The following is a 13,478-nucleotide window of genomic DNA, read 5'->3' as shown; positions in this document are numbered from 1 at the left end:
GGATACCACTTCCATCTATTGGTGAGTAAGCCACATTCAGAGATAATTTACTGCTTCACATGATGAATCTAAATATCACATCATAATGTTTGCTTTCTCAGAGACTCCCGTCGCGGATGTCGAATGCATTGAATGCCTTCCGTAGGACATCAATTCCTCAACGCCGGTATTGGATCTCCGTAGCATGTGTTACAAAATCGTAGGCACGCTGGATGCTATAGGAGCCATAGCTTATTTTTTTAGATGCATCAATTGGGAAGTAAGCGAGTTGAAAAGTTACGCTAGCGTTATATCCTTAGCCTGAAAAATATGTTGATCGATTTGACAATCGGAAGGTGTTAGAGTTGATAGTTGGTTCAATGAACCTGTCACACTATAAGCTGCTGGCATATTTGATATAGCTAGGCTAGAATATGGTGATAGTCTCCATCTCTATTGTGATCTCTATTTGACCACCAGCGCCGGAAGCCACGGCATTCGCAGGAGCCCCATTGAGCCTCATGTTCTTGTTATGCGTCCTTATGTTCAGAATTGTGCGTGGTCCTATCACAGACACCCACAGAGACTGAGAAACATATGTCAGCACAATGAGTCCCAGGTTCTGCAAAAGTAGTCAAACAATGAATTAATGACCCCCAAAATCACACACGACAAGTTTACCTGAAAGCTCTTCACTGCGATTATCATACCGAATAATATGGGTAGGTCAGCCCTACGAGATATAGTTAGTGTAGTCCCTATGATGCAGTCTACCGTGAACCTTACAAGACGTAAAATATAATGTTGTCTCTAACAAGGATGATGAAAAGATCATCTGTTGACCAAATGTCAAGCGGGAATTGCTGGCGAGTAGTTTTGAGATGACTGGCGAAATAGATCAACGTTAAGAGGAGTGTAACTGTTTGAAATATGAGGGTGACAGCATCATCGAATATGACGGGCCACAGAGGAATGACTAGGTCTTCCGAGCACATTGACCATCCATAGACGTCTACTTCCATAACTAATAGAGTACCAAATCGTTCGTCGTTAGCGGCGGTAAATTCAGGGGGATTGTGGATCGGAAAACCTGCCTGCCACCCCGCGATACTTGCAAGAGAATATGACCACTTTAGTGACCTGCTCGGTGATGAAGCAGGATACTAAGAACCAGAGCATTCTTCTAGACTTTCCGGATAAAGCGTAAAGTCTCATGATCATTGTCACTAACAAGTAGTAAGCAAAGGGCTTCCTGAAAATCACAATATTATAAGTACATGCGTACCTTGCAGAATAAACAATACTAAGACGCATCCGACCTCGTAAATCCACCAGCTGATTAGACCTTAAAGCTATGTTGACATACTGAAGTTATTCGCACGTGAACGAAAGGACTTACATCTGTATAATTATATGGTAGGCACACAACCTAATAAGCGCATGCTCAAGAACACACTTAGAAACTTGCACACACCCCTGGGGTGATTTGTACATCAGCGAGATTACGACCTGAGTAGCGTATAGGCTTACAATGCCAGGAATCGAAACGCTCATGGACATTACTTCAACAATCAGATAGTAAGCCTTTATTAAATCATTACAATGTGCGAACGCACATGCCATGGTTCTGGAAAATACTGATTAGTATCGAGAAGAACATCCCTGGCAGCTGTATGAGTATACGCACATTGTGACCAGAAGCCCAACATAACGCATCTACTAAAGACGCGTAAGTGGAGTTGGTACCGTATATTCTTGAATGTATACCGTCATATAAAGGGACACCACCCACGACATTTTGCTTTTCTATTACCAACAATACACTCATAGTATTCCCCACTAGGACAAAAACATAGTCCATGACGCACCCAGATTACATTGACCTCTTGGGGCAAGCATAAAACTGCCGGGATAGCTAAGAAGTACGAGACGAACGCCAACCTTGCATGCTTACAATAATCATAGATGACGAGACACATGGCGGAGGCTGTAATAGTGGCACTGTTGAGATATTGTAAAAGGGTATCGGTATTGACTCACCAACTGCATAGCCAACAGTGTCGAGTTGTAGAATCAGGTTCGCTATCGTAGAAACCCCAGACATGAGGACAAGGGAGGTAGGCAACAATAGTGCCGAAAGTTGCACCAAAGCTATATAAGCTCCGTGTTGGCTCGGGAGCCCTCGTTCGGTATAGTGCTGGTGTCAGAGTTGCGCCCGGGTATCTTCATGGTTAGACGAGAGCGCGCAGCAGTACTAGATCAGCCGCTTTCTCGATATCAGCACAGGAAAATACGGCACTACCGACACCGAGCTCCCTAAAATTCCCTCGAAGAATGGAGATGCCGAGCCAAGATGATTCAAACATAGCCAGGTTCAAAATTAGGCATCATCATATAGATTCGATCGTAAGAGCAGTATACATAGGGGCTTAAGCGCTTTGAAATCAGTCACGAAGCACATGAACGACGCAAAGGTTACGGAATTGGCCAGCCTGCTTCTGCAGCTATGGATTCTCGGGCGCCAGTAGCTAACTTTTGCCAATGTAGATGATAGGCAACGGCATTCATAGCCGGAGCAGACTGCGCCGAACAACGTTGCTGGCAATTTAGGAACTTCCGGTGATTCGCTTTTCCTTCGTTAAAAACCCACACACATCCATTCGATAGCGGTCCGTCCCAGGAACCCTTGCGAGCGTACATAACAGCGTCGAACCAATGTATCTAATACATTGAAGACAACCATCCCTACTATGATACCCATGAGATATCAAAGCGAAGGCCGCTACCCTAGCGTTGATAGGCTGTAAAGATGGATGGTTACAGTGGGCTGTGCTGATGCGGCGGAATGTTTCAGAACCACCCTCAACCTAGTACATCATTGACCTATCGATTCAGCTACGCTATGCCAGAATCTAGAAATAGGTCATCATCAGCACTCCTCCAAAGATCATCTAGATGTGTATGCGAGACTCACGAGCAACGTTCCACCAGCCCTTCATCCGTGGTGATGGGCTGTATAACGGGCAATCCCTCTTCCGCATGATTAAACAGCATCTCCGCGCTCCCGTTCGAATACGGTTCCCAATTAGGCGTGATGTTGATGGAATCGAATTTCTCGTTGACATCCCAGAAGCGCGCGAAGGACATGTACGACTGAACGTAGGACGCTACAAAGGCGGGGTTATCATACGGAGGCGTTGTACTACAACGTTCCGATCAATTTCGCGTGTCCTCTGGGAACATAATGCGAGCTCACTTGTTGAAGTAGTACAAAAGGTCATCCGCATGGAGGCCTGGCGGCACAGCCCAAAAGCCCTGGTAGACCGATCGGTGAGGACTTTGGATATGTAAAAGACGCAGATAACATACTCTCCACGATTTGCCGGGGAACGCCGCGAGCATGTAATACGTAGGGCACAGGAAAATCGCTGATTAAAATGGTATAAGCACCACAGCTCCTCATGTAGTCTGAGACTCACAGTCACCCATTATCGTCTGCATCTGCTCGAGCGGCGTTCCCACATTGCTATACAGGGACTCCGCCTGCTGCGCCTGCTCCGGCTCCAGATTCGGAAAGAGCGTCGCTGCATACTCCGCAACGGTCAAGTTCGTGAACCTCACGGAGCTCACAAAGTCTGTGCCTTCGTGCGAGTTGCCGAATGCTAGGTATAGTTGCTGATGATATCGCGTGTGAGCATATCGAGGAAGTACGAGTACTTGTAGTACGCACACCGTTGACACGTCCGCTCTGCATCAAGGCCGTTGGCCTGTCGGCAATGAAAGTGCCATCAACGACAGGGACGAAGCCGTAAGTTCCGGTGAGCGCCAGTTTAGCAACGTCGTTATTGATCGTGTTTAGCGTTGTCGCATCCACGGCCCGGAGACAGGCCAGCGTGTCGCGAGCGGAGGTACAGCTAAGAAAACACGTCAGGTTGCACTCGAGACGTTCGACAGCGACCTTACTTTGCCTGAGCGACAGTCTGATTGTAGTAGTTCTACCGCCAAACTTTAGCCCAAGCCCCTATTTAAGAGCGGAGATCGGCTGCATACCTGCGGGACGCGATCGTTATACCAGTATTGGGACGGGAGGAAGGTGGAACTTGAGATAACAGCTTGGAATAGAGGAGGCTGTGTGCTTCCGTTGTTCGCAATGATGTGCTGCAGCATAGAGCCAGCGCCTGTTCAATAGTCAGAACAGGCCTTTAAGAGACACGTGTAGTGAATCCAACCTGCAGATTGTCCCCAGATCGTTACATGCGAAGGATCTCCACCGAACTTGGATATCTGCGATGGCCTTTAGTACACGCCCTTGAAGACAAGATGGAGGCTTACATGATCCTGTACCCACTTGAACGCAAATTGCTGATCCACTGCGACACAGGTCAGATCAGGGAAACGGACTTGGAGCTTGGAGGACAACGTACAAAGTCCGGTGTTCAGCACACCGCCGTCCTTGACCTCTTGTCCAGCGAGGAAACCTGCTTTGTGTTAACAACCCAACCCATCTACCGGTTGAGGTACGATGATCACCAAATAATCCCATACGATATTGGATAGCGACGATTATTACGGATTGGTGAGAGTCGATCACGAGATCAGTAGCGTTGTACTTCGCTTCGGTCATCCAGCCTTCAGCATACCTGTGGGACGACAATTGGCCTCACTTTACAGGCGAAAACCCGAGGATTCGGACGTACCCTCCGCCATGAACCCATACAAGAACCGGCAAACCGCCGGTTGCATTTGCATTGCTGGGAATGTATCCGGGAACGAAGACACTGAAAGCACCCGATGCGGACTTAAGAGAAGTCTGAGGAGCAGAAGGCGCTGTGACGTACTTGAGAAACAAGCAATCCTCCGACTCTGGCGGTGTTCCGACACTGCCAATGTCACCATTGCGTTTTGCGAAACCGTAAGGAGAGACCGGAGCACTGCTGCTAGCGCCGTTATCACTTTGGTAACACATGTTGGGAGGCGTGTTTGCCTGTTGAACTCCGGAGATGTTGCCAGGTGGCTGGGGTGCTGAGAAGCGCAGATCACCTGTTTTAGTTTTGTACTTAGCCAATATGTCGTCACAGGAAAGACGAGACAGGCGTACCAGCTGGGGGTGCGGCATAACGTATTCCTATGAACTCCGTGATCCCGTTAGACGCGTTGTAGTATCCCTGATACTGTGCATATCCGACGTCGATAATGGGTGCAGTTGTAGAAGAGGTGGAGGCTCCTGTAAGTGACGCCAGACAGAGGGAAAGGAGGCAGAGGCTACGCAAGTAGGATAGCATGTCGCGGGAATGTCAAGGGCTTGGTTCCAGAGCAGGTCCTGCGAAGGCGGTCAAACGATTCGTCCTGAGTATAAGTACAGCGCGGTAAGCCACAGGGAGCAGCCTACTCGCATCCTTCGCCGTGGATCCGTCGAGGCCCGATTCACGCAGCTGCAAAACGCGGCCCGCTCGGGTCAGCTGCCCGCGAAGTCTCTGCAAAACATCGGAAAGAGACGCGAGGATACAGCGAGAGGAAAGGGGAATGACGAGAGGAGGCTAGGCCTAGTCAGTGCGTAAATGTGATGAGGCCGCGAGCATGGACGCGTTGAATCTGCTGATCATGACGGATGGCGCCAGTTGGATCGTGGCAAGAGGGCAGGAGGTAGGCCGTCGGGTGCGCCGCGCCTCTCGCGTCTAAGCGTGGGAACACGATATTCAGGGGCTTGTGCATATGTTGACTTCGCGGTCGTTCACCAGATTATCGGATATTCAGTTGGTTAGCTCAAGGTTAGCTCTCCCAATTAACCATCCAGTCTGTTTAACGCTCTATCTATGTCTACAGTAGTACATATTACATTGTCGACTAATCGTGAAGGGGGTATAAGATAATGTCGTGGGCTGCAGCAAAGGCTCTAGACTTCTACTGAACGAATCAAACCAACTTGACTCATGGAGGCAGCGGGCGTAGTCTAACGTTCCTTGTGGGTTTGTTGAGCTGCGGATAGCATTCGCTGCTCAACACAAGCTTTAGGTGTCTGCTGCTTTTAATCAGTATCTAGTCCGATGGATAATCAGGATAGAGCACGATACCAGCTTGAATGATGTGTACGGCAAGGAGATTGAGCCGATGTGATCCTTGCAATCCGAAAGGACTTGAACTCCGGACTTGACCCAGATGTATATAGCGATTGTCGCGTCAATCACTAGACACGTTATAAATGGATTTATTCCATCTTAAATTAAGCAACAGTTGGCGGCTTACCGAGACTGCAGTACGATTGCTGATAGCGCTCGATTGCTGCCTCCATCGTGTATATCTCAAGCGGCATGATTTCGACCTTGAAGATACGGCTAGCGAAAGAAGGTGCTACTTTGACTTGATCAGCACCGTCTCAGATTTATACCTCTATGCAGAACTGCATAGCATATGATATGTTTCATCGGCACGTATCCGCACCAAGAGAACTCCGTTATCGTGCACAGCTTCAAACGTTCAGCCCATGCGCCACTCAGAATGAGCGGTGTGACGCAACAAACCCGCCCCGTGCATGTGATTATTAGAGTGCATAAACATATCTTTGTTTCGCCTTCTGTGATCTTCGCCGGATATGATCGGCCCTGCCAAGCACGCTCAAGATAGCCACACACACCTGAACGTTATATTAAGCGGTGAGTTGTTCTGGCCGGTCCCAGCATAAAAACATCAAATATCCGAGAAAACATGCAAACTACCACGAGGATCCGGCACAATTGACCCCCTAGTTTCGACGATAGAGCACTAGCGCAGTGCACGAACAACGATACCAAGTATCAGCTCAAAGGTCCAACGAGCGCTCGTCTGGAGGACCTCTTTGACATGTTGGGGCATCAGGGTATCTGTGGCACATTAAGAGAGCCCATGAGCACCTAGGTTGAACGTGATTATGACGTGTGTTGACGATAGGCGCATTCGGAGGGCAACCGAGTTGAGCATGATAGTAGGGCAGATAGCGTCGGAAGAGCAATGACTCCGACCAAAGACCAACCATTTGCCATTGGCCCGGCGATATCCGAGAAATATACGAGCTCCGATATCTCGCGGCACGCGTTCCGGCTCTCTCAAACCTCTCAAGCTTGTCTTAGGCTCTCCAGCGTCTTACAATCAGTGTGCTTCGATAAAGTTTTCAGCATATCCCAAGCTTGCGCATCACGCTTAAGTAAGGCTGCGTGATCCGCACGCAACAGGTTGTCAATGCTCTAGCGAAGAAACCCCTGATGCTTCCATGTTGCTTAGAGGGTCATGCCATTCGGTCGGCCCGCATTAGTACAAGCTTGCGCCAAGTACCCTCAAGTACTGCTTCGAAAGTTGCCTTTGAGAGCTCAAGGGCATATCCCCGCATACTCGAAGTTCTACACATACTCGGCAGCATTGACGCGCGGCTTCAATAGTAAGCACACTCAAGAGACACTCAAGCACACTCATTCCGACTGGGAAAGTTGCAGAGGAGGTGAGTAATTTGATTTTACTCACGCATGCAACGCGTCTGCTCGGCATGCTCGGTTGTATATAGTACTTGCGTGGATGCTGTGAAGGGGCAGGGCTTACGCGTCATGTCGGCATGAGATCGCCAATACCATTCGCGGTGTGCATTTCTTCCATCTATTTTGATACGTTCGGCATTCAGTCCGGTTTTGGTCAGCGCTCATGTTTTCACATCATAACAAACACCCGCGCATGTCTACCACGATTCATCTCCGGGTCATTCATCAAAGTATAAAGACCGGCTGGATAGCTGGAGCGCATACGCTATCACCATACTGTCTCACAAGGCCAAAGAAATGACTTCCACTGCAACCATCCGAACCCCTTCTAGTGCTGTTGTTGTCAACAAGATTGGAGTACGTGTAGTCACGTTTAATTTCGTTATCATCTCTGACCTCGGCTTGTTCTGATAGCATGGATTGATGTCCATGACGTACGGTTGAATTCTAAGCCGTTCTTGAGCTGCCTCTCATACAATATACGCATATAGATGGCAGGTTGTAGCCCCAAAATCGGATGAGGAGTGCTTTGAGACTATCAAAGCCGGCGTTGATTCGCTCCCGAATGGTGTCAAGATGTTTCTGAACGGCGGTATGTTATTTTGATAATGCTGGGTCGCGTCTGCTTACCACTGCTTTAGGTGAGTTCTACGGTCCGGAGAACCACATGACAGCGAACCTCGACATGCTCTCTCGGTTCTTTGAGAAGTACCCCGACTATACCAAGAAGACGTTCCTGTCTGTGAAGGTGCGTGATGTGTTATATATTATCGGTGTTGTCTCGCAGGTTTCTGATTTTATTCAGGGCGGCACCAAAGCAAACGAACGGGTCCTCGACGGAAGCGCTGCCAACACCACTCGCAGCGTCAACGCCGTAATTGAGAGACTGCGTGGCAAGAAAAAGCTCGATCTTTTCGAGTGCGCTCGTGTCGATCCCAAGGTCCCCCTTGAGGAAACTATTGGGGTTCTCGCCGAGTTCGTCAAAGAGGGAAAGATAGGTTCTATCGGCATGTCGGAAGTGAGAGCAGAGACGCTGCTCCGTGGACACAAGGTAAGCACCTTCCTAGCTCTTACAATAATAACGACTGACATCCATCAAGATTCATCCTATTGCTGCTGTTGAGATCGAAGTAAGTCCTTGGGAGTATGGCCCCGAGCAGCAAGCCGTTATCAAGGCAGCAAAAGAGAACAACATTGCTGTCGTTGCCTATTCGTACGTCTTTACTTCTGAGGTAAGGGTTCCACCACTGATATACTCCCACTAGACCTATTGGCAGAGGCTTCCTGTCGGGCGAAATCAAGAAGTTCGAAGACATTCCGGGTGCGCCTATTCTTCTTGTTATGTGCACTTGGCGTTGCTCAAATAGCTTTATGATGTGTAGAGACTGATTTACGCCGTTACTTCCCTCGATTCCATCCCGACGTATGAAATCCCGCATTTCACTATCGCTCTTATTGACCCCTATCTCGCAGAACTTCGACAAGAATTTCGACATCGTAAACAAGCTCTCTGCTATTGCCAAAGAGAAGAACGTCACTCCCGCTCAACTCTCTATTGCATGGGTTTCAAGCCTTGGAGATCATATTGTTCCTATTCCTGGCTCTAGGTACGCCACGGGGTTAATAATCCTTACATATCCGCTGACTTGATATGACAGCCGTAAGGATCGCACTCTCGAGAACCTTGCTGGAAACAATGTCAAACTCACAGCGGATGATCTCAAGCAAGTCAACGAAGTCATCGATAATGCTACGTTTGTCGGAAACAGATATCCTGGAGATCAAAAGGCGGCGTTCCTCTGGGGGTAATGTTTTACGGCACTGTGTTACATTCATCTTCGAAAGATGTAGACATCGAATGGATTCCCTGGTACAACGTGTATGGTAGACATGTGTACCCAATGGTGAATATAAATAGTGGTGCTAAACGGTTGGATGAGCTTGCAACCGGGTGTGCATGATGATGCGAGACGAAACTCAAATCAAAGAATCAACCTTTGACTTATGCCATGCTTTAAACCTATGAAACAAAATAGCACTACCCTTCCGAGCTTGCAGAGAGGGGTGCTATTACGCCGTCCACTGCATAAACGCTTAGACAGGGAAAGCCTGAGCACGGACGGCCTTGATCCACGCGGAGTCACCGTCGGGGTACTGCCAAGTCATGACGCCAGCGTCTGCACAGGGTATGTCAGATGCTTGAAAGGTACGCTCAAGAAAGGGGCTTACCCCAACCTTTTCCCTTGGCGGTCTTGATGCACGTAGCAAGGTCACCGGTAGACATGAAGCCACCGTTGGTCTGGTCACCAGTCGTCGCGGGCTTGCCGATGACGAGCTTGTTGAAAGGAACGCCCGAAGCAGCTATCTCGAAGACGGAGGACTTGGGCCACTGACTCGAGGACTTGGTGAGAAGACCGTCGCAGGTGGTATATTCGGTGTATTCTACAATCGCATGCGTGTTAGCTATGCCAAAGATATCAGATGTATGGGAATGCTTACGGTTGTAGAACTGGATGTTATACCAGTCGATCATACTACCCACCGCCTTGTCAACCGCGAGGTAAGCCCCAGAAGGGTACGTGGGAGCACCACTAAACCAGGGCGCCACGGGCGCATGCGTGATGACGTACTGTGGCGAGGGCAGCTTCTTGCGCAGCTCAGTCGTGAACTTGATGAGCCAATTTTCCGCCGTGCCATCCTTCTTGTTCATCGCTTGGAAATCCTCGTAGTCGATGTCGACGCCATCCAAGCCATACTGGATTACCCACGTGGCGAGACTGTCCGCGGTCTTGACGGGGTCCGCGCCTGACGTTGTGGGCGCTTCGCTCGAGCCGAAGGCGGAGACCATGAGCTTAATCCCGGCCTTCTCGTATTCAGCCTTAGTAGATGTGCGGGTCGCTGCGTCCATCTGCGACCACATGACAGCCTGGTCCGCAGCGCCGGTGGACATCCAGAAGGATAGCAGGCTGTTCGAAACAAGCTCAGCACTTAGGTGAAGAATGAAAAAAAATAGTGCTTGACGACGTACAAGGTATTGTAACCGACAAGGTCAGTTGTCTTCGGGGGACCGGTCTCGCCGGAAATCCACTTGTCGCTGTATACGACCCAGTGAGGGGCAGCAGGCGCGCTGGCACGAGCCGTAAGACCGGTCTCGGTAGTGACGGGGAGAGCGGCCGCGCTGGTAGCAAGCAGCACGGTGAAGAGAAAAGTAATGAAGGTGCTGAAGGGGGTCATGGAGATTTGTCTGCGCTGCAGGTATCAAGAATCAAATGAATGTAAAGACAGTGAAGAAGGAAAAGAATGAGGCAGCCCAGAAAGGTGCCGGCGCTTGACTAGGGAATCACCGCTATCCGTACGCGCAACTTATACCAACCCCACGCATCCGGGCGAGGTGAAACCCGAAGCTTCGATGACGCGAGCCGAAGCCATGGTGTTGAGCGCACATTCGACTGCCAGCATAGCTCTAAGGATAGCCAGAATTGAACAGCATGGGCGGGAGAAGGGTTGGGTTCCTGGATGGCAACTGTAAGCAAGGACAACGATCAGCGCAGGTGCAGCTCATGGCGATATGCTCACTTGCCTCAACGAGTCTTCACACAGCGCTGAACATGTCGCCAAGGTAGACATACCGTCGTGGTAGCAACACGGCTGGAGTATTGCCGTTAGCAGTGAATATAACACCAATTACTCGTAGGCTTGTTGAAGGTGACTCCCTCGAACGTCTGCAGACTCGTAACCGTGCACAGCACCATGAAGCCTGACCCTTGTGTTTTTGAACGTAGTTACCCGAGGTGGAGCGACAAGTTAGCTTTCTTGCTGACCCAATCTGCCAGTTTGCCCTCCATTCATGTACAGGCTGGTATAGAGCTCAAGCGCTCAAGCGCCGGTGGCTCCTGAACGGAAACAATTGCCGCAGCGAGTGACGCCATGCGCACAGTACACCTGGCCATACGGGCCGTTCGATACAACACATGGCGGTCAGCGCACCGCGGCACTTGCGGATCAAGACTCTCCCTTTTGCCAAGAAAGAGTTCCGAACCCAGGAGTTCCCCAGATTCAACGGCAAGGGGCGATGGGCTGACCAACAACGATGTCTGAACACTGAATTAGTGCGCGTCACAGCGTCGCCCACGCTTGCAGCCGACGTGCGCTGTTAAAGACGCAGTTCCTAATGGACAGGCCTCATCTGCCCGGGTTCTTCGCCAAGCCGATGATTGTCCACGCGGTGAGATTTTCCACTTGGAGAGGTTCCCGGAGAGCTCCTCCTCTCGGGCTTGAAAACGCTCTTGGCTTAGAGCATCGCCGGGAAGAATACTCCCAGTACTTGATGACAACGAAGGGAAGACCATACCTCCCATTGGGATATGGAGTCGAAGGGTAACTTGATGTTGTTAACTGTATGAGCGACTGTCTAAGTTAGATGCAAGGCAGCGTTGAATATGTTCACGAATTGCGTGAACGGCCGACAGTGAGATTCACCATAACATATGAACGAAAATTGTAGGCCACACACGTCGCCTCTCATCGACCCCTCACACCTCTGCGGGAACGAGCATACAAACACAATCGACTTCTCCTTAGACACATGCTTCTTCCGGGAGGTTCGATGTACAGCTCGACGAACGAGATCGGCTCGCAGGCTTTAGTGACCGGGATGATCTTGTATGAGACAATGTCACACAACGGCCTCTTGAGAGTCGTTGTGCCGCTCAGCAGCATCTATAACAACAAACTTGTAAACCATGACTGGCGCGGTGGGCGGGAGGCATGATGTGCAAACATGGGACGTTCGGCGGCTGTGCGGGGGACGGATAGTTGTGCCACGTGGTAAATCGGCTATAATGAGGCCGTTGAACCGAAGCGCGAATCACCCGAGGTTTGTACTGGTTGCATACTGATGCGCGAGTGTCGCGGACTCACGGTCCCTTGGCTTAATCCCATCGTCGACAAATTGGTTCCAGCTATAAACTTCTGTGATTAAAGTACTATTTCTCATATCGTACAATCCGATAAATAATATCTGTCCACCTCTCCGCTTCTTCTTCTTCTTCCCACCTACAGTCCTATTGTTGGGAGATGAATAAAAGACATCATGTCACTCCCGACATGTCCGAGACGTCGGATACCTGGGCACTGCCCAGACATGCGTAGAAACTGCGCATGAGGCTCCTGTGTGGAGCGATTACTAAGAAAAGCTCCTAAAAAGTAAATAGAAGCCCCTGAACATGATCCGATGCCAATCCGAGCAGACAAGTCCAAGAGACTAGTAATATATTAGCAATCCGTAGAGGAGAGTACTCCTAATAGCCAATACAAACGAAAGACTAGTATAAAAGTAGTCTAGAAGTGAAGCAAAACTTTACCAGCGCAGACACCTCACATCCGCGCGAACCCAAAAGGTTATGAGCCCCGCACGCTTGTAGCTGCATCTTCATTCTCCATGTCTTCTACCCCGTCCCACTCCGACTCGAGCAACGACGACGAACGTGGTCCATCTCCGTCAACCACGCCAAAGAAGACTACGGCCTTAACCGGCCCGAAGAAGGCCGTGATCGCAACGGCATCAACATCGAGGGCAGCGGCTCCCGCAGCCAAGACCGCCAAGCCGGCTACCACCGACAAGGGCAAACAGCCCGCGCACCCCACCATGAGCACGCGCAGAAACCCGGCCCCACAGATTGCACTGCCGATCGCCGAACCTATGGACGACGACGCCGCCGCTCCACAGCCGCCGGTCCGCCCTCCTCTCGATCACTCGGGCAAGGTCCAAGTGGCCGTCCCGTTAAAGAAATCAGACCCGTACGAGGTCATGGTCGCGTGCCTACAGAGCCAATACCAAAAGGTCACGGCAATGTCGGGCACCGACAAGCTCCGAAAAACAAAGGAGAATGGCAACAACTGGTGGTCCTGGAAACGACGTGCGACCAGCATGTTCGAGGTCACCGGGTGCCTGAAAATAGCCAATGGTGATTGGCCGGTCACGCTTTGTCGGACCGA

General features: G+C 50.2%; 4 protein-coding genes across 4 annotated transcripts; 2 read left to right on the top strand and 2 right to left on the bottom strand.

Annotated features, from left to right (window-relative positions):
• Window positions 1-2,660: 2,660 nt before the first annotated feature.
• On the bottom strand, window positions 2,661-5,261 carry CONPUDRAFT_139082 (alpha beta-hydrolase; the record flags this gene model as incomplete). Its single annotated transcript, XM_007774099.1, has 15 exons — window positions 2,661-2,891; window positions 2,954-3,181; window positions 3,236-3,294; window positions 3,349-3,407; window positions 3,459-3,654; window positions 3,710-3,893; window positions 3,943-3,974; window positions 4,030-4,157; window positions 4,209-4,263; window positions 4,312-4,349; window positions 4,404-4,457; window positions 4,510-4,619; window positions 4,677-4,757; window positions 4,818-5,019; window positions 5,078-5,261. The coding sequence occupies 15 exons, from the start codon at window positions 5,259-5,261 to the stop codon at window positions 2,855-2,857; spliced, it is 1,647 nt and encodes a 548-aa protein (XP_007772289.1). The 3' UTR covers window positions 2,661-2,854.
• A 2,511-nt stretch (window positions 5,262-7,772) lies between these two features.
• Window positions 7,773-9,405, top strand: CONPUDRAFT_109341 (aldo keto reductase). Its single transcript, XM_007774098.1, has 10 exons — window positions 7,773-7,838; window positions 7,896-7,915; window positions 7,973-8,073; window positions 8,123-8,229; window positions 8,287-8,532; window positions 8,582-8,694; window positions 8,747-8,802; window positions 8,864-8,904; window positions 8,955-9,088; window positions 9,140-9,405. Exons 1-10 carry the CDS (start codon window positions 7,779-7,781, stop codon window positions 9,288-9,290), a joined length of 1,029 nt encoding a protein of 342 aa, XP_007772288.1. The 5' UTR covers window positions 7,773-7,778; the 3' UTR covers window positions 9,291-9,405.
• CONPUDRAFT_167978 (glycoside hydrolase family 18 protein) lies at window positions 9,405-10,715 on the bottom strand (the record flags this gene model as incomplete). Its single annotated transcript, XM_007774097.1, has 4 exons — window positions 9,405-9,658; window positions 9,711-9,923; window positions 9,981-10,447; window positions 10,510-10,715. The coding sequence occupies 4 exons, from the start codon at window positions 10,713-10,715 to the stop codon at window positions 9,576-9,578; spliced, it is 969 nt and encodes a 322-aa protein (XP_007772287.1). The 3' UTR covers window positions 9,405-9,575.
• Window positions 10,716-12,921: 2,206 nt separating this feature from the next.
• CONPUDRAFT_157177 (uncharacterized protein) lies at window positions 12,922-13,458 on the top strand (the record flags this gene model as incomplete). The annotated part of the gene is made up of 1 exon (XM_007774096.1): window positions 12,922-13,458. A coding segment is annotated over one exon (537 nt), but the record flags the coding sequence as incomplete, so codon positions are not given.
• Between the last annotated feature and the right edge of the window lie 20 nt (window positions 13,459-13,478).

Source organism: Coniophora puteana (genome assembly GCF_000271625.1).
Source record: "Coniophora puteana RWD-64-598 SS2 unplaced genomic scaffold CONPUscaffold_11, whole genome shotgun sequence".
Lineage (NCBI taxonomy): Eukaryota > Fungi > Basidiomycota > Agaricomycetes > Boletales > Coniophoraceae > Coniophora > Coniophora puteana.
Note: the sequence above shows the minus strand (reverse complement) of the source record. Positions and strands in the feature narration are given on the sequence as shown.